The sequence below is a fragment of the Vipera ursinii genome (genome assembly GCF_947247035.1).
Source record: "Vipera ursinii genome assembly, chromosome: Z".
Lineage (NCBI taxonomy): Eukaryota > Metazoa > Chordata > Lepidosauria > Squamata > Viperidae > Vipera > Vipera ursinii.
In genome coordinates, this window is record NC_139517.1 from 20,240,511 (window position 1) to 20,261,566 (window position 21,056).

The 21,056-nt window shown below is 39.2% G+C and overlaps 1 protein-coding gene across 1 annotated transcript; it reads right to left on the reverse strand.

Moving 5' to 3' along the window:
• Window positions 1-6,304: 6,304 nt before the first annotated feature.
• Window positions 6,305-15,679, reverse strand: LOC310650007 (serine protease 27-like; the record flags this gene model as incomplete). Its single annotated transcript, XM_083378842.1, has 6 exons — window positions 6,305-6,604; window positions 7,897-8,066; window positions 8,510-8,781; window positions 10,470-10,632; window positions 11,888-11,914; window positions 15,568-15,679. 6 exons carry the CDS (start codon window positions 15,677-15,679, stop codon window positions 6,305-6,307), a joined length of 1,044 nt encoding a protein of 347 aa, XP_083234968.1.
• Window positions 15,680-21,056: the final 5,377 nt, after the last annotated feature.

Consider the following 21,056-nt stretch of genomic DNA (forward strand, 5'->3'; position numbering starts at 1 on the left):
ATTCATTTTTTTATTTTATTTTAATTCCATTTATATCCTGCCCTTCTCCGAAGACTCAGGGCGGCTTACAAGCTTAGCAGTACAGTACATTCATGTACAGTACAGTACATTCATGTTTTCATTTTCTTTGTGAAGAAAATAAATAATTACTTTGTAATTAGATATGTGCAATTTTCTTTGCAGACTTATGAAAATGGTTAGCTATTTTGTTTTTAACTTCTCACTTTAGCCAACAAACTTGGGACTTCCTGGAAGTCCTAATTCCAAGTAAAATCCTGCTTGGCTAAAGAGATCGATGAAGTATTTCTCTCCACAAAGCTGGAAATGGGAAGGCTTCCAAAGCAGGTTTTTGAGTGACATGCCAAATCCCACAATCTGATGAATAAATGAAAGTGTACTGAGATGTTATTCCCCACATCATATGCAGGTTTTTAAACCATAGTTTAAGTTTACTATTTTATGTCATTTGAAGTGCAAGTAGATTCAAGGCAAACAAGGTAACTAAAGTTATTTATAGGATACAAACTATAGCATTTTCAAATCCAGAATATGATTTGGGGATGAAATGATAGCATAAGCCTCAGTTTTTGGCTAAAGGGACATTTGTTCAATAGATGTTTGGGTTTAGTGTGTAATGCAGACACACCTTATGAAAGAAGAGGGTTAAAACGGAAAGCATTGAACTTATCTTTGTTTTAAAAAATGTTTGGAATGATAATAAAATCAATTCAATGTCTACATAAGGCTGGGATGGGTAGTTGGCAGTCCACATAGTGAATGTAGATCAGTCCCTTTGTTTGGAGTCATAACCCTGAAGGTGGAATGTTGAAATTTGTGATAGAGCACAACTTAATCCCTCTAATCCAGCAGGAAAATCTAAGGTTCTGATAGATATTTTATAAATGTTCCTTGAATCCCAAAATAAAAATAATAAAAAAGACATACAGAACCAAGAGAAGAGAATATATGTATCTCATGGTTAAACTGTGGAGTCCTTGGTGTTATCTGAGCTTTGGGGTTGCTTGTAGATGTTTTGTTACTAGACTAGGTAACATCTTTCATGCTTCAGTGAACTGAAAATGTTACTTAGTCTGGTAATGAAACATCTGCAAAAAACCAATCAAGTTCAGAGTCCAGAAAAAGAAGTACGAAAAATTCCAGCCTTGTTCCTTTGGATGATATAATGATACTATCATTATCATCTTTCCACCACTCAGAGACTGAAAGAAATAAACCTGGATGAAATATTGCCTGTCCTTAAGAGAAAAGACTGGTGATTTAAATTTTGTGTCATTTCCCAAGGACCACAGCTTACGGCAGAGTAATAGATATTATTCATAAGTCAGTCTAGCTTCAGATGAGTAGTTTTGCCTTGAAAATGACAGAAAAGTCATGCACAGTCATTGAGTTTCATCCTGTTAGACGAGTTTCAACTTTATACCCAGAAGCTGCCATTAGACCCAAATCTGAAGATTAATGACTCCTATTGTAAGACTGTAAAGTACATTGGTTGGATTGAATGAAAGAAAGAGTGAGGAAGTGAGAAGGGGCAGGTATTGAAGCAATGTGGATGGATGATGAGCTTAACTTTCTGTGTGTTCAAACGCAGAATAAAAAACACAATATTTTCCAGGAGGTTGTTACAAGCCTGTTTTCAACTCTCACCATTTGAAGCTATTAGGTAATAACAGCTAGCAGAGTGGCATTATTCCCATTCCAACATCTTTGGGAGGGAGGGAAGGAAGGAAGGAAGGAAGGAAGGAAGGAAGGAAGGAAGGAAGGAAGGAAGGAAGGAAGGAAAGGAGGGAGGGAGACCATTGAAAGATGTGTGGGAGCTGCATTCCAGAAGCAGTGCTATTAAATATGGAAGGACATGGCTGAGAAACAACATACCTCTTAGAAAAACCATGTACTCTCTATACTGCAAACAATAAATAAGTCTAAAATATGTAGCACCATGCTGTGGATTCAGTAAATCTTCAAGTCATTTCATGAAACAACCCTGTTAAGAATGTTTGTGCCAGCAACAATTTAGTTTTGGAAGAAGCATCTTGTTCCCTCTCAATTTTCAAAGGCAGAGAACAGTAAATACATATTTAAAGCAGGACTAAGTAAACTGACATTCAAGCAAAGTGTGAATTGTAATGCTTAGCTGTAGCTTGGAGGTTCAAGATAAGAGATGGACTTGCTCAGGATAATTTTTTTAATTTTTTTTTTGTCCAGCCACCCAAACTCCATCCCAATTTATCTTGTCCTGTAGTAAGCAAGAGTAAGATGTGATGCTGACTATGAACTTGGCTGCTTCAAAAAGGGTTGCGTGAATTCATGAGAGTCATGGGGATTCTAATTGGGATTTTATTTATTCAAGGTTAATGTAATCATTTTAATTGTTTTTAATTTTTGTAATTTGTTGTATTGTTTTTAAAAAAACCTTGTGAACCGCCCTGAGTCCTACGGGAGAAGGGCGGTATATAAGTTTAATAAATAATAATAATAATAATAATAATAATAATAATAATAATAATAATAATAATAATAATAATAATAATATAATCATCATCATCATCATCATCATCATCATCATCATCACCAATGGCTATTAGCCTTGATGTCAATGGGACTGCTTTGAAGATTATCTGATGGATTGGCTGGACCAGGAGTTCGATCCACCAAGACACTCTTTCTGTTTTTTTAAAAAATCCCATTTATATCCCGCCCTTCTCCGAAGACTCAGGGCGGTTTACAATCTAAAGCACAAATCAATGTTCTTATGTTCTAAGGCAGTGTTTCTCAATCTTGGCAGCTTGAATATGTGAAGACTTCAGCTCCCAGAATTCTACAACCTTCTTTGCTGAGTGTTTGGAATTCTGGGACTTGAAGTCCCCAAATCTTCCAATTGCCTAGGTTGAGAAACATTGTACTAAGGACTTCACTTCTTGCTTTTTCCTCTAATTTAATACACAATAGCAATAGCACTTAGAGTTATATACAATTTCACAGTGCTTTACAGCCCCCGCTAAGAGGTTTATAGTGTCAGAATATTGCACCCAAAAACCTGGGTCCTCATTTTACCGACCTTGGAAGGATGGAAGGCCGAGTCAACCTTGAGCCGTTCAGAATCGAATTCCTGGAGTGAGCAGTGAATTAGCCTGCAGTACTGCATTCTAACCACTGTGCCACCACGGCTCCAAGAAACACCACAAAAACACGCCTCCAGAAAATTTAGAATTCAGTATTTTTTAATGACACATTTTAATGGAAAAATCCTAGGCATTCTGGGAAGTGCAAAAATAAGCTAGGTGGACAATGAATGTCCATACCTGGCATAACTGCTAGAATAAAGTTTTCCTGAGCACATTTACATCAATCTTTTCACGCATTAAATTCTGCTTCTGTTTCACTCTGAACTTTCTTGATTCCAGCAATTCCTTTTCTTCTGCACTGACTTTCTGATCTAAATTTCCTCCCCAAGATGTCGCAGGAAAGCAAAGGTACTGCAGCATCACATCCTAGTGGTCTTTGGCAATAGGATTTCACTGCCACAACTGCCAAGTAAAACCAGCTCTACCAGTAGGAGAAATGAAGTTGCTCCTCTTGAATGCTCTTTGGGGCAGCCCCATGTAAAGTGCATTGCAATAGTCTAAACAAGATGTTACAAGGGCACGGGTTACTATGAGCAGGGCCTCCCGGTCCTTGAATGGACGCAATTGGCGCCCCACCTGAAGGTGTGCAAAGGCTCTCCTAACCTCCTAACCAGTGCTATCACTTGCACTGATGATGTTACCTAGTTTGGTTAATGAAATGTCTGCAAGAAAACAACCAAGCTCAGAGAGCATCAAAGATCCCTCATTTCAACCCTGAGCAACAGATATTCTCCTTTATTAGTTCCTTTATTACATGTTAGGTATGCTGCTGCATAGGCATCTGCTATGGGCCTCTCACAAGAAGGTCCACAATCAATGTGATACTCATAGCTTGCCTGGCCATCTAACCTGTTGAAGAGTGACCAGGTAGAACTGTTGACATAAGGAAAAAGGTGTGCAAAAGAGAACAATGGAGGAAGAGATGATTACTTTTCTTTCTTCAACTATCAGATCCTCTTGAGTTGTAATATATACGGATGCATTTTGTCATCTGTTTTCAACTGTGATACCCCACTGATCAGTCTGCCTAGCAATACTTATTTATTTATTCAATTTATTTAGTTGCCCATCTCAGTCAATGACTCTGGGTGGTTTACAATTAAAACAAATTAGTACAATTGAAACAATAAAAACATTCTAAAAGAATAAAAACAATAAAAAACACCCAAAATAAATATGTGCAGCAGCTAAGATACTTGGCCAGTTAACAATTAAGCCAAGAAACAGGGTCCTTAACACATTCAGTGCCCCAGGCCTGGGAATACAACCAGGTTTTTAAAGCCTTTGTTGTTAGCTGCGAAGTCGTGTCCGACCCATCACGACCCTATGGACAACATTCCTCCAGGCCTTCCTGTCCTCTACCATCTTCTGGAGTCCATTTAAGCTCATGCCTACTGCTTCAGTGACTCCATCCAGCCACCTCATTCTCTGTCGTCCCCTTCTTCTATTGCCCTCGATCTTTCCCAGCATTAGGCTCTTCTCCAGTGAGTCCTTCCTTCTCATTAGGTGGCCAAAGTATTTGAGTTTTAGCTTCAGGATCTGGCCTTCTAAAGAGCAGTCAGGGTTGATCTCCTCTAGGACTGACCGGTTTGATCGCCTTGCAGTCCAAGGGACTTGCAGGAGTCTTCTCCAGCACCATAGTTCAAAGGCCTCAATTCTTTGGCGCTCAGCCTTTCTTATGGTCAACTTTCACTGCCATACATTGCAACTGGGAAGACCATAGCCTTGACTATACTCACTTTTGTTGACAGGGTGATGTCTCTGCTTTTTAGTGTGCTGTCTAGATTTGCCATGGCTTTCCTCCCGAGGAGCAAGCGTTTTTTAATTTCTTGGCTACAGTCCCCATCTGCAGTGATCTTGGAGCCCAGGAAGCCTTACAAAAGATTAAAAGGGTTGGGGTCATTCTAACTTCCAAGGGCAGATGCTACTGCAGAAAAGGCCCATCTTCTAATCCCTGCCAGCTGACATTTTCTGGCTGACAGGATATACAGCATGCCCAGTCTACTAGATCGAATTGGATGGGTAGAGACCCTTGGAAAAAGGCGGGCCCTCAGATAACCTGGTTCTTTAAAGCCATATAAGCCTTTAAAGGTGACAACTAGCACCTTCAATTGCACCCAGAAAAAATACTGGTAACCAACACAGCTCACACAGTAGTGATGTTATGTACGCCTTATACTTGGTACCATTTAGTACTTGCACAAACATATTCTGCATCAGCTCAAGTTTCTGAATGCTCTTTGGGACAAGCCCATGTAGAGTGCATTGCAGTAGTCTGAACAAAAGGTTACAAAGACATGAGCAATTGTGAGCAGGGCCTCGAATGGGTGCAACTGGTGCACAACCTGAAGGTGTGCAAAAGCTCTTCTAACCATGGCTACCACCTGCTCTTTGAACAGGAGCCATGAGTCTAGGAGGAGCACTATGTTGCAGATCTGCCTGGGCTACGGCAACCCTCATCTATTTCCCCAAAACTTCCAGACACTGAGATAGGATGTCCATGCAACACTCAAAGAGCTTGAGGTAGAGATATAAAGCTGGGTGCCATGTATATAATGATGATATCTCTCCCTTATGCCAATGGACCACCTCACCCAGTGGCCTCATGTAAATGTTAACTAGAAGGGGAGAGGGAACCCAACCCTGAAGCACCCACAAAGTAGGGGGTTACTTTATGGCAATTACAATAATGATGATAACAAAACCATTTATTAAGTTGCCTAAGCTTGAAATGTAGTTCTTGGATGCATATAAACCAAACAAATGAGCCGTAATATAACCAGAGGCTAATAGGCAGGCTGCCATGTCTATTACTGAATCTGTTCCAGGAATTGGAAAAGTTCCCAGTGGTGGGTTCCTCTATTTCAATCCTCTAGTTCAACTAGTATTTCTGGAATGGAGAATTAAATCCCTGAAAAATGAAGGTGGTGATAGTGAGGATGGAATGGAGATACTCTCAGCTTTTGGATATCCATCAATTTCATGAGTATCAGCACCAAAGATGGTATGCTGGAGTGAATTCTTCATCACAGCAAGGAAGGAAAAATACTGAAATCCTTTGTTTCCCCATTGACATTTCTGATAAGTTCTGTTTTCTTCCAAAGCAGCGTAGAAAAGATCAACACAACCATTTTCCCAGGAGAAATAACTGCTTCCCTTTTTTAAAGAGTCTGCTGAGATAATAGAAGCAAAACAATAGTGGCAGCAGAGAGGGTGATGAAATTGAAACTTCCAGTAGAGGCACTGTTGCTGGTACTATTGTAATTCACCCTTGACCAATGGTCTTTACTATTCGTGTCTATGAGCTCTGGTATTTGACTGTGGATCCATTGGTGGTAGTACGACACTCTTGCATAAACTCCAGGACGATTCTTCTGGGCACATCCATCTCCCCAGCTCACTACTCCTGCAATAAACCAAAAATCTTCCATCCGGCAGGCCAGTGGGCCACCTGAATCACCCTGTGCAGAATGAGCAGATCTTAAGGATAAATAAGGACAATGATGGAAGCAAATGCTTATTATTAATTCTGCATGTGTTACAAAGGATGAAGAATGTAGATGGATATGTTACTGAATAACAGCAGAGATAAATGTTTTCTATTATTTTGAAAGGTGCACTGTGAGATAGGGTTACCTGAAGTTGAAGAACTCCATAGATCAATTAATCTATAAGAGTTCAAATTTGCCCCTATTTCTATTTCCCAAAAGGCAATAAATCAGAAAATCCATTTTAATGGCTCTAGTAGCTGCTGAAAAAGCATGATGCCAACTTCAAAAGCATGCTACAGAAACATCTCAATCAAGGTTCAGTGGAGATTCTCAATCATCCAGGTCATGGTTGTCCCAAAGGTGCTTTTTCAAAAGGCAACTGCACTTTGTTTTTCCTTGAAGATGTTTCAATTTTCATCCAAGAAGCTTCTTCAGTTCTGACTAAATGGTTGAGGATGAAAGGATTAATATTTCTTGCAATCATCTGGTCATTAGCACTCTTTCTGAGAATCTTGGAAGTTTATCTGTGCCCTCGGGGTCATTTGAATAGTACAACAACACAGTCTTTTCAGCACGAATAAACCTCCAAGTGGCCTCAATGACTCTCAGAAAGAGTGCTAACGACCAGATGACTGCAAGGAATATAAATCCTTCTATCCTCCACTATTCAGTCAGAACTGAAGAAGTGAAATGTCTTCAAGGAAGACATTCAAGGAAAAACAAACTCCAGTTGCCTTTGAAAAAAGCACCTTTGGTACATTAAAACCAAGGGTGACCCAACTATTAGGTCATGGCACTTGGAGAAACTTGAGGTGCTATCTGTGATTGCTGGTTGTATATTTCTATTATATGCCCAAACTAGTTCATACCAGTCCATGCTGGTCCATGCCTTTTCATTAGCATGAAATATAGACCATCAAGGATCATTAGCATGAAATATAGACATGGATATGGACCAAGACTGAATCCAGTTTTCATCTTCACTATCCTACTAAAAAGAAACAAAAGAATGAGAAGAAAATGTTCTTCTTATATTTGTGTATGTGTACATGCCTTTCAGTTAACTAGGAGTAAAGATACCATATTTGGGCTTCAAAAATCAAGATAATTACCTGAAGGCAGCAAAGATAATGCTAACTCTTGGCTATTATACAGAGTTTTGCAATTAAATCTGAATAGCAAATAAAGAAGATGCCCAAACCTCATGAACTACACATGTATATTCTAATTAATTTATTGAGTAAAACCCAACAAAATCTTACCTGGCAAGCATCCCGTTGTCCAGCTGCAAAGCCAGCACATATCATATCTTCTTTAATTTCTCTTGTGGCCCTGGGCTGTTTAGAGTCCTGGCGGTAGAGAGTGTTGCATTTTTTTATGCTGATTATGGGAACTTCTAGCTTTTGTAGTATATCAGAGTTCTGTCGTCCTTCTGCAAGGAGAGTAAATTGGGAGATTTAATTTAAAGGAACACAATAAGATCTAAAACAGAGGGCCTCAATTCCTAGTCTGTGACCCAGTGCCCATCCACAGCATACCAGAAACCAGGCTGTGCAAACAAGCAAAGCCCCATCTGTGGGATGTAGGCAGCACATGAAAATATGCCCCTTCCAGTCTGCAGAAAAACCTCTCTCCATGGAACCAGTCCCTGGTGCCCAAAAGGCTGCAGGCCACTGAGCTATAGTTAGTCATAATAAAAAAGTCTCTTTTGATGTCCTCCAAATGTGTTAGACTTAACCACTTCTGAACCATAGAGACTGGGGAGAGTACAAGTGATGAAATTATATCAAATATCAAAAAATTGCCCAAACAGACCAAATCTGAATATTATATATAGTAGAAGTTCCATAGGTTCACTTCACTTTCTACACCTACCTTTGCTTCGAATATTCCCCCAGCCAGTGACCCAACACTTCTGTCCTGGGGGGAAGTTGATGTTGGCATTGGGGACACAGATGGGGCTGATATGTTGGGCCAGAGGCAGTCGCTGCTCCAGCTGGATGAGGGCAATGTCTCCAACCCTTGAATCTCCTTCATAGGTGGGATTGAGAATAATGCGCTTCACAGAGGCTATGATTGAATGAGGACCTGGGTCTGAAAGCTTCAGTGCTCCAACTAGTACAGTAAAATTAGAAGGATTGTTGATCCTGAGGCACAAAAATATGAGAGAGAGACAAAGTCTGTGTATGACAAATGGAATTAATTTTGGTGCCAAAACAAGATGAGCTGTATCACTGAACCAAAGTCCAAAATAAATCCTTCTTTCTCTTTAATGTACATCATTCTCTCTCTCTCTCTCTCTCTCTCTCCCTCTCTGCCTCTCTCTCCCTCTCTCCCTCTCCACATGAACATATACTTACAATTATATTTAGATAAAATTAAATTTATATGTTAAAAAAATAGATGCTACCATCAAAACAAAAATACTGTTCTTGTCTGAAATATACATTTAATATCCTTTCAAATATCCTAAAGGAAGTTTCTACTATTGATCAACTGGATTTGTGTTTTATAATTAATATATTTTTTCTTAATTTTTTTAAAAGTCCTAGTTTTATAGAAAAAAAAATTAAAATTAAATCAATGGGGAAAATGGAAAAAAACTTTGAAAGATAATCAAAAGATTGCAAAACTAAGAAGTAAAAAACTTTATTGTTTCTTCAGCTATGAAATTTACATTAGTCATGATCAAATTTTCAGTTTCATCTCAAACTGATTCAAATGCAGGTTGAAATCAATTCATTTAATTTTGCAAGTTCACCATGTGGTTAAATTTTTCTGGGCTTTGAAGCTAAGCAGGATGAGGCTTGGTTGATGATTCTTGGATGAAAGATGAAATCTCAGGTTATGCTGAGAAGTTAAAAAAAATCAGAAGACAACAATGGCAAACCTGCAGGAGTCAAGTTCAGTTCGAGGGCATTTTTATCTTTATAGTTAATATTATTGCTCTAATAATATATGAAAAGTGCAAGAACTTGGCAGTCACTAAGTGTGAAGACTGACTTAAAGCCCCCTCCATGCAAAGTATAGGAAGATATACAATCTTGTTTTCCTTAATAGATGTGATTGTAGTGAATATAAAGGATGGTCTTGAAGGACAGAGAAAAGTTCTATTACCAATGCAAGTGATCAGATAAACAAGGCTTGAGCCCAGGCAAAAAAGTGCTTTATGAAAATGGCTCATATAGCCCCCATAATTTACCTGAAGATAAAAGGGGGAGGAAGGGGAGAACAATCAGAATAGCTGTTCTAATAAAATTAGCTTTAGATCTACATGGTGTCTTTTCTTAGTCTAAAGGTAAAGGTAAAGGTTCCCCCACACATGCATGCTAGTCGTTTCCAACTCTAGGGGCCAGTGCTCATCTCCGTTTCAAAGCCGAAGAGCCAGCGTTTGTCTGAGGACGTCTCCATGGTCATGTGGCCAGCATGACTAGACGCCAAAGGCGCATGGAACACTGTTACCTTCCCACCGTAGTGGTCCCTATTTTTCGACTTGCATTTTTACGTGCTTTTGAATTGCTAGGTTGGCAGAAGCTGGGACGAGTAACAGGCGCTCACTCTGCTACGTGGCACTTGGGATTCAACCCGCCAAACTGCCGATCTTCTGATTGACAAGCTCAGCGTCCTAACCCACTGAGCCACCACGTCTACTCTACCATATATGGCTGACAGCCATTATTAAATAAGGAGTTGGGTTTAGAAGATTGTCTGTGAATTCCCCCATTGACTGGAAGGTAATGGGAGACCTTGGAAGGCTGCTTTGAAACTCTACCAAGAATTTTGTTTTCCCAAGAAACAGGACTGAAAGATGTCAGGTTGTAAAGTGCATACTTACAGACTAAAACAATGTGAGGCTGTGATGATCCATCGATCTGTGACAAGAGAACCACCACAGTGATGTTCCCCATTCAACTTGATGCTCACTTGCCAAGGCCACTCTCCATCCCGGGAATCTTTACCCCCTACAATCCGGTCCAGATATCCCTGTTTTCCACAGACTGAGCAAAAAGGAAAGTTTTATTGTACCTGTAGGATCACATGGTATTTCCTGGTTACCTGGATTTAGATTCTTACTCTTGGAATTCCAAAAAGAGCTGAAATCTAAAAGGTATGAATCTATAAACTCTTAAGTTGGCCAACCTCTTCTTGACTACAAGCTCTGTTTCTCCTTACTTCATGCCTCCATTTTTTCTCTTTTAGTTTTTATTTCCTTTTTGTACTGCACTTTCCCTCTCCTCTGGCTGTGCTTAGCCAAAGACCTTTATCCCAGATCTGTTTTTTATTTGTCCACCCACCCACTTGTTTTCATATTCCACATTGCCAATCCAAGAACCAAGTGTCCTCTTCCCATCTTGTTCCCTTTCTAAGGATCCAGCCTCCTTCACATTTCTCAAAGAATCCTTTAGGTTCCTCCAATTTTTTTAATGCATTTTTGGAAACATTTTGTGTACCTCTTGACCCTGGTGATGACCTACTGGGGTGCATGTGGACCATGTGACTAACAACATTCTATAAATGACTTTGATGCTAGTAATGTTGTTATTCAGGGTCAGCCTGTGGGTTCGGCAGTTGGGTCGGATGACTCAGAGGAGGAGGAGGGGGGGTGTTGAAGAGTTTGCTGATGATGGCCTTGAGGGTCTGCAGAGCCCTCAGCCAGGCCGCTCCCACCTGGTCACGACAGAGACCCAGCTGTGTGAGCCTGACAGCGTGGATGAAGATGACCCACAGCTGGCCCTGTTCAAGGACGCCCGACGCAGGAGGCAGTCAATCACAGAGGAAGGCAATGGGGCACCTCAGAAGGAGGCAGAGAGAAGCCATGCCCTGAACTGTATAAAAGGGGAATGTGCGGGAGGGCTGGTTTGCTGAAGGCAACCGCTTGAATAGTTCCTGTTTCATAGCTCCTGTTTCATGGTTGGTGTCTTGTTTTGCTCTGTTTTATGTTAATAAATTTGGCAGGCTTTATTCCAGCCTCTTGCCGTTTGTAAAGGGGTTGTCCCTGCTTTTTCTTCAGGGCCGGTAGCAGGCTGATACAGAACAAGTAAAGGCAATATTCAATGTTTTTTCAGCTTTAATTGAAGTAAGGTACAGAACTGCCACGGTTTCTATTATATAGTTTCTAGATGGCTACACTTCACAGAACAGTGAAAATAGTATTTGTTCACATCCCCTATATTTTCATATTTAGTAGGATAATCTTTCTAATTAATAGCATGCTAACAAGTCAATATACAAGCAGAAATAACTGATGCTCACCTCTGGTGGCATAGCTTGCTTCAACATCTAAAAAGAAAGAAATATATAAAATCATGAGACCTACAGCTTAGATTGCTATTTTAATGCAATACAAATAATTTGGAAACTGCAGTATAGGTATAACCTGCTTATTTTATTTATTTCATTTATTTATCACATCTATTTAGCTGACTATCTCACAGGTGTAATTTTTGGTGATGTACAATTAAACAAAGAAGCAGAGTTTTAAAAACTATTTAAAGAACTTATTAAAACATAAATATAAACAATACCATGGGAGAATACATTCAAGGCCTTAGATACAATATAGCTATTCCACAAATCCTTATTTCTGTGGGACACCCTACCCCAGGGCTTTTCAACCTTTTCACCTATTGTACCACTTTTAGGATATGGCAACATCCGAGTACCCGCAGTTGCCTAGCAAGGTGGCAAAAACTTGATGACCTAAAAAAAAATTGATGAAGTACATGTAGTCTTCAACTTACAACAGTTCGCTTAGTGACTGTTCAAAGTTACAATGACACTGAAAAAGTGCCCTCCAAGCCACAGCTGAACAAGACACCTGCCTGCCCGCCCGGCGGCGCTCTTCCTCCTGTCCGAGGTTTTCATTGTTGTGAGCATTTCTGTTGAGGATTGGCAGCGGGAGTTGGGTGTGTGTGGGGGTTGGTTTTTATTCCCCCCATCTTCAGGGTGGTTGCAGCAGGTTTTGGTCACTTCACATGACCCTGGGACACTGACCATCATAAATTTGAATCAGTTGCCAAGCATCTGAATGTAAATCACAAGACCCTGGATATGCTGCAACATTCCAGCTGATCAGTGCTTCTTCTGGGCTCAGCAGAAGCGCCAGGATCAGCATTGAGTTCCAGCTGGAGCCTGGCACTGATCCTGGCGCTTCCGCTGAGCCCTGACAGCCCTGCAGCTCTGGCCATCTCTCGCTCAGGCTTTGTTGTGATTCAGGGTGAGCCTGTGGGTTCGGCAGTTGGGTCAGACAACTCAGAGGAGGAGAGGGGTGTTGAAGAGCTTGCTGAGGGGGTTAAAGATCTTGCTGATGAAAGCCCTCAGCCAGGCCCCTCCCACCTGGTCACGACGGAGACCCAGCTGTGTGAGCTTGACAGTGTGGATGAAGATGACCCACAGCTGGCCCTGTTAAAGGACGCCCGACACAGGAGGCAGTCAATCAGGAGTAAGGAGGCAGAGAGAAGCCACGCCCTGAACTGTATAAAAGGGGAATGTGTGGGAGGGCTGGTTTGCTGAAGGCAACAGCTTGATTAGTTCCTGTTTCATAGCTCCTGTTTCATGGTTGGTGTCTTGTTTTGCTCTGTTTTATCTTAATAAATTTGGCAGGCTTAATTCCAGCCTCTTGCCGTTTGTAAAGGGGTTGTCCCTGCCTTTTCTACAGGGCCGGTAGCAGGCTGGTACAGAACAGGCTTGTGCAGTGCTGCCACCAATTCAGCTCATTCCCCTCCCCCACTACCACATTTCTAGGATGGTCACATACCACCTGCCAGGTGCCAATGTACCACAGGTTGTACCCGTACTACTGGTTGAAAAGCCCTGCCCTAGCCTGTTGACTAAACCAGGTTTTAATGGATTTCCAGAAAGTCAATGGGTCAAGGCCAATTTTACCAGGGGTGCAAAGAGAGTCTAGAGTGTGAGTGCTATGGCAGAAAAGACTCATCTTCTGGGTCCACTCAAATAAAGTCCCTTAACATAATATTATATAAACAATATAATATATTAATATATAATAATATACCATATAATGATATAACATAATTCTGGAACTGATGCAGTGGGTATATGTAACTGTGAAGAGTAATCCCTCAAATAACCAGGCCACACAGTGATTTAAAGGTCAACCTCAGTACCTTGAATTGAACCCAGAAGCAAACTAGCAAACTGATGCAGCCCATGGAACAGAGATGTAATGTGCTCGCACTGTGACCAGGGCAATGAATAACTGAGAGTACAGGTAGTCCTTGACGTAGGACCATAACTGATCCCAGAATTACTATTGTAAGTCTTGCTGGTCATCAATGGGTCACCACATGACCATGTCTGATATTACAACCTTTTTTGCTTGTTAAGCAAATGCCACAATCATTAAGCGGATCCATTGTCCGCAAGCAGGCTTTTTGTTGGAAACCGGAAATAAACACCAGTTTCCAGGAAAAAATGTTGCAAATCACAAATGGTCATTAATGTGGGTTGATTGCTAAGTGCCCAAAATGCAATCATGTGATCGCAGCAGGGCTCTAGCCTTTGAAATTTGAATCCGGGTCATACATACAGTAGCCCTGGAGAAGTTCATTATAACTTTGAACAGTTGCTAAGTGGCTAGTCAAGGACTACCTGTAGAGCCTATCCAGGAACAGGCACAACTGGTAACCAACATGAAGTTGTGCAAAGGCCCTCCAAGCCATGCCTGCCACCTGCTCTTTAAACAAGAGTTGTGAGCTCAGAAATATCCCCCAATTGCTCATAGAGTCTGTTTGGGGAAGTGCAAATCCATCCAGTAAAAAATATGGTAAAATCCCAGAAGGCCCCCAAATGCAAGCTATTCAGTCTTGCCAGGGTTGAACTGAAGATTGCTGTTCCCTATCCAGACTCTCATAAATTCCAGACATTAAGAGAGGATATCAACAGCATTGTTTAGTTCTCCAGGCGCTGATATGTATAATTAGATATCATCAGCATATAAATCATACTTCATCCCACAGTGATAGTTTCACACAGAAGCTTAAATCAGAGCTACGAAGAAGTTTGGGTTTAGGATTTAGGATTCAAACATGGTTTTGTCAATGACAATGAAGATAAAATAGTTCAGAACAATAAGAAGGTCCACAAATGTTGCATACTGTCACAAACTCATTAACTGAGAGCCAGGCTGACTCACTGGGTGAAACACCTTCTTTTTAAAGTTCTCTCTTTTTGGACAGCAGATGTTAGAACATTGACATACCTGGCAAACCTAACCCAACAGACAACATAACCCGGTGATACCTCACTCATGCCCTAGGCCTGTCTTTGCATGACCCAAAATCAGCTCCTCCCAGACAAAGTTTCTTCTAAGACATCATTGAGCTTCTTCTAATAATGGAGATGCTGCCTGATGGCTATTTCCTAAATTAGGTTTCCTCCTTATTTAGTCTTGATGGTGACAGTAGGAAGTTCTGAGTCGTCCTAATTGCCCTATAAAGTTTGGAGTGGGGCTCCTGAAGTCAATTCTAATTAAAGTGTTGACTGTGATGAATTAAGAAAATGATTAAAACATGCCCATGGAGTAATCATATGTCTCACATGACCTTTTCACTGAGTACAGATGTAACTGTAATGAAATCAAATTTAGCTGTTATGCTGCTCACCTCATTTGCCCAAGCCTGCCAGCCAAATTTCTCCCTCACCTTCCCAAAACAGAGAAAAGAAATTGTGTACCTTGTTTTTAAACATGTTCCATACTAGTGCCATTGGAAATTTAGTAAAAAAAAATCAGAAGTTTAGTACTGCATTTTGCTGGAAAGGGAAGGGAGGAGAGAGGAAAGAAGAGAAGATCCACTACAAATATTGAACCCTGATGGAATTTTGGCATTTAATCTAGGATATTGCATATTTCTGGGTCTGTCCCATCTGTCATTAGTGAGAAATATTTGTGCAGGAAGTCCATTAATACTTACATGTCATCGTTTGCAGGAGCATCAGCAGCAACAATCTTCTCCCTAGCCCTTGCTGGTGATGGCCCATAACACCACTGCTGATTTCTTTGTTTCCTTCCTTCGTTTTCCTCATACACAAAAAGGTAAGATGTGGTACTCTTATGAAATAAGGAGTGTAATTTAGGCCACTCAGACTTTGGATGCTTATATATGCACACACAGAGACACACCCCAAAGGGGCGTATTCATCCTAGGAATCCTGCCAGTTCTTGGTATTTGCCTGTTACGATAGTTACGAAACCTGCTGAGTAAATGTAACTTGACTACTGCTTCCTTCCTTTCAAGCTACCCATTTCCCTAATTCTAAGCCTATTGTTCCATCAAGTCAGTCCAACTACTGGGATTTTTTTTTCTTTGCCAATCATCTTCCACACGACCCGTAACATGACCCTTCATAAACCCAAGTCTGATCAATATTCAACCTGTATGTTTTTCCCCTGCCTGCAGTTAGGAGTTCCTCTATTTTTTCTGACTTCTACAGGGTAATTAACTCAGTCAGTTGTCATTCTTTCAGCTTGTCCAACCTTCCCTTTCTTCCAAAGTTTTCATGGGTCTGGTATTACCTATAGAAGTCAAGTCATTTGAAAAGTAGCTGAGATGGGTTCTTGGTGATCAATTTTTTGTTAAGAAATTGATAAAACACAATCTATAATCAAAACATACAGAAAAATCTATTCTTTAACAATTCTGTGGCCTTAATAACGACTTTACAGTTATTTGTAATCTTGTATCAAGGTATCCTGGAGAAGGCCCTAGTGAATTCAGTAGACTTCACTTAAGAAAAACTCTAAGCATATATAGGAATGTCCTGTTAACCAAATCTTTATAAACTGTTTTCAATATGTGGAATAAATGATGGAACAAGTGGTTTAAAAACAAAATAGTGATTACTTGTTTACAGGTTCCACCTCTAATCAGTACTATATCCTCTGTGGCTATTCACTTGAGGAACCTGTTCAATCTCAGCCCTTGAAGATGGAATACTTGGTTACCCAATTTTAATGTCTTTTAGCAAATCTATTTGGAAGATTTAATCTGAACATCTCTATTGGTCTGATTTTCTAAACCAAATTAATGATTTGAACAAGATTTTACCTTGTTTACACACCCTGATATCTATATGTATTTAACATCTTTTCCATGACTATGGCTGAAAAATAATACAATAGTCAGCATTCCAAATGTTTTCTGAAGCAAATATTTATATTACAATAAGTATTGCAGCAAACTTTTAGTGGCTTGACTTTCCCACTGCTTATGTTTCTGTAATGCAGAGACTGAGGGCTACAATTTGAGGAAAGGAAAGAATATTTTTACTGGGGTAGATTATGGAGGAAGAAAAAGATGGATTAGTCCTACTTAGCTACTATTTTAAAATAATGTTCCCCAAGTTGATCTTCCCAGACGTGTTGTAGCTAAAACTCACATGGAGATGGCTAGTAGCTGTATTGGTTAGGAATTCAGAGAAAAGTTGTAATATTTCTGGGATAAACACATTTAATTTCATATGGTTTTTATACATGGGCTGCAAAAAAATCCTAATAGCCACTAGAAAACAGTTATTTAGTTGGTCATCTGATATTTTCCAACCCAAATACAATACAAATATATCTACTATTCAATTCTTCATACTCATAATTAGTAATATTCTTATGTACGAGTGTGTCTAAATAATTAATAATTATTGAACTATATCGTGATTGGGAAGCCAGCTAGAGAGACAGTTGAGTTGATGAATGATAAGATAATAAAAATATTAAAGGGAATCTGAATGAATGCTTTCTCTCTCTCTCTCTCTTTTTCACATGGAAAAGAAGTCTGAATTGATATTTTTAGAAGTAGAGTAGGAGGGATTGTGACAAATATGCTAATGAAAAATGGGCATTCTCTCCAACATTCTCCTAAGTTTCTGGAGGAAAAGATTTTAAATCCTGTGGAGGGAGAAAAGCATGGCTTGAATGGCTACATTAAAAAAGCTAAGAATCTTTGCTAAAGGAAATCAGTCCAGAAAAGCTCTTGAAAACAAGAGCCTGAAGGCTGTATATAGAAAAGAAACAATTCAAAACTGATTTCTTAATTGGAAGAATAATCCAATGCATGGTCAATACTTGAACAATGTACAAGGAAAAACTGATAAACCCCACATGGAGTGTTAAAGAAAGAAACTGAAGGCTTTATTTTAGTGGGTCAAAAACAAGCTTTGCCAACTGCCTGCATGAAGGTGAACATGTAGCAAATAATTGCAAATGTCATATTTGTAGTGAAAAGAATGATCAATAGCTGCAGCAAAATCTCACAAACTGACTATAAGCAGCATCATGATCAAATTGCCAAAATTATTTGCTGGAAACTGTTGGAGGTTTGCATTCAAATATAGTAAAACCTCAGCAGGTTAAGGATTTATGGGACTAAGATATAGCCAGGCATCTTGTTTATAACATGCCTGATATAACAGTAATTGAAAAGAAGAATGTCTGCTTCATTGATGTTGCCATTCTGGATAATGATAGTCCTAAGAAAATACAATTGGAAAAGAAATTTCAAAATACTGGGACTTGCAGATAGAAATTCCACTTTTGTTTATGGTTATCCACCATTTCTTAATATTAATCAGTGGAACAGCTTGCCTCCAGAAGTTGTGGGTACTCCAGCACTGAAGGTTTTTAAGAAGAAATTGGACAACCATTTGTCTGAAATGCTATAGTGTTTCCTGCTTGAGAAGGGGGTTGGACTAGAAGACTGCTACAAATAAGAGGGAGTCAAGCTATTCTCCAAAGCACCCAAAGGCAGGACAAGAAGCAACAGATGGAAACTAACCAAAGAGAGAAGTAACCTAGAACTAAGGAGAAACTTTATATTATTATAAAACTTTTATTCATTAAACATGAAACAGTCAACTGAACACTCAAATTGACTGGCACTAATGGTTGACACGGGTTGCTGCCAGCATCCTAGGTATCAACCAGGTATCTCCTTAAAATGTAAGATGTTCCAAATAGTGCAGTTTTTTGTAGCTTTGCTGGAGTTATTGCAGGAAGCTGCAATTTCTCGATGTATTTTGCAAAGTTTTTGGACATAGTCCCCAGTGCTCCAATGACAATGGGTATCACTGTTGCACGTTTCATCCATAATCCTGCAGTTTCGATGGCCAGGTCGCGGTATTTCATAATTTTTCCAGTGCTTTTTCTTCGACTCTGGCATCTCCTTGTACAGCGATATCAATCAACTGTACACTTTGGTTCTCTATGACTGTAATATCTGGTGTGTTGTGTTCCAAATGGCGATCTGTCTGTATTCGGAAGTCCCACAAGATCTTCACCCTCTCATTCTTGACAACTTTTTCCACCCTATGTTCCCACGACTTTTTGGACACAGGCAAGTCATATTTTTTACACAATGCCCAGTGGATTAGTTTAGCAACTCGGTCATGTCTAGCTTTGTAATCAGTTTGCGCGATTTTGCTACACTCACATATTAAATGTAAAAGAGTTTCAACTTTGTCATTGCAAAGTCGGCAATTTGGATTGCCAGTAGATTTTTGTATCTTCACTTTCATGGCATTAGTTTGTAATGTTTTTGTTTTTGTTTTTGTTTTTGAGCAGCCAGTATTAAGCCTTCCATTTCTTTCTTGATGGTTCCCATCTTAAGCCATGCCCATGTCAAGTTGTTATCACATTTTCCTTCAATGTTTTTCAAATGCTGTCCATGCAAAGCTTTGGTTTTCCATCTATTTAATCTGTCATCCAGCTGTTTTTCCTTATATTCTGCCTTTGTTTCTGTTATTTTTATAATGCTTTATTTTATTTATTATTATTATTATTATTATTATTATTATTATTATTATTATTATTATTATTATTGATCATCGCACAGATGTTCAGACTGGATTTGACATTTTTGTTTACCTATCGAGTCCTTACCAAGGACATGGGATAGGCAGATGTGGATGTTGCTGTTGCTGTTGTTGTTGTTGTTGTTGTTGTTATTATTATTATTATTATTATTATTATTATTATTATTATTATTATTATTATTCCTCCAAGGTCCCTTCCAACTCTGTTATTCTGTTCTGTTACATTGAATAGAAAAAGAAATCAGTGGTGTTAGCAATCATGATTGGAACTCTTGGAACAATTCTAAAGGACTTCCTTGATTTTGGAAATATTGAATTTATCAGATGAGAACACCCTACTTTTTTAAAAAAAATAGCCACCTGCTTGGAACTGCGTATATTTTTAACAATGCCTTAATAATTCTTAGTTCCTTGGTTAGGACTTGAATTACTAAGTTTCTACCAGTCTCAGACTGTGAATCTAAAAGTAGATTACCTATACAATGATGGCCATACTATCAGGAGCCACCAGGATGAAGCCTACAAGTATCTGTGAATCTTAGAGTTGGATAACATCAAGCAAGGACAAGTTAAAAATATTAGTAGAGAAGACATCCAAAAAGTGGGAACATTGCAGAAGACAAAATTGAACAGTGGAAACACCATCAAGGCCATCAATATCTGGGCCATGCCTGTGATATTATACACTGCTGGAATTATTAAATGGAGAATTTGGCCTGAAAAACAAGAAAACCTATGACTGTTTACTATGCATTACATCTCCATAGTGACATTGATAGATTTATACCTGCCCCAGAGAAATGGTGGTAGAGGCTTACGTCAAGTCAAACAAACTGTCAAAGAAGAAAAGCAGGCACTAGCTGATTACATAAAAGGCAGTTAAGAACAAGCATTGATGATGATTAAAAATTAGAATTCACTGAATTTACAGGAAACAAAACACAAACATCAGAAAAACAGAATGCTGGCAAAGAAAACATTATATGTTCAATTTCTACAAAAGATTGAGGGGATAATGAATAAAGATAAAATCTGACAATGGCCTACAAATGGAACATTAAAAAAGAAATGAAAGGCTTGATTTTGGGTGCTCAAGAGCAAGCTATTCAAACTAACGGAATCAAGGCCACATTTAAAAAAAAAAATCACCAAATGATTCAAAGTGCAGTTTATACAAAGAAGCAGAAGAAACAATAGATCACATACTTGGCTAATGCAAGAAGATCACAATGATATTACACAGTTACCAAAATAATGCACTGGAATATCTGTAAAAATTATGATGTGTCAAGTAATAAAAAACTGGTAAGAACACAGCACAACACAACATTTAGTTGAAAAACTAAATGAAGATGAACAGATTAAAATAGTGTGGGATTTCTGAATAAAAACTGATAAAAACTTGGCATGTATCATATTTAAATTGTGGTTGAAAGAAAGAATGTGTGGATAATTGATATAGTAATATTTGGGGATAGTAAAAGATAAAGTTCAGAAGACATCAAGATTTAAAAATTCAAGTTGAAAAATTAAGGCATAAACTGGCATGCTGGTCCCAGTAGTTACTGTCATATGGATGCCAGATACCATCTTGGAT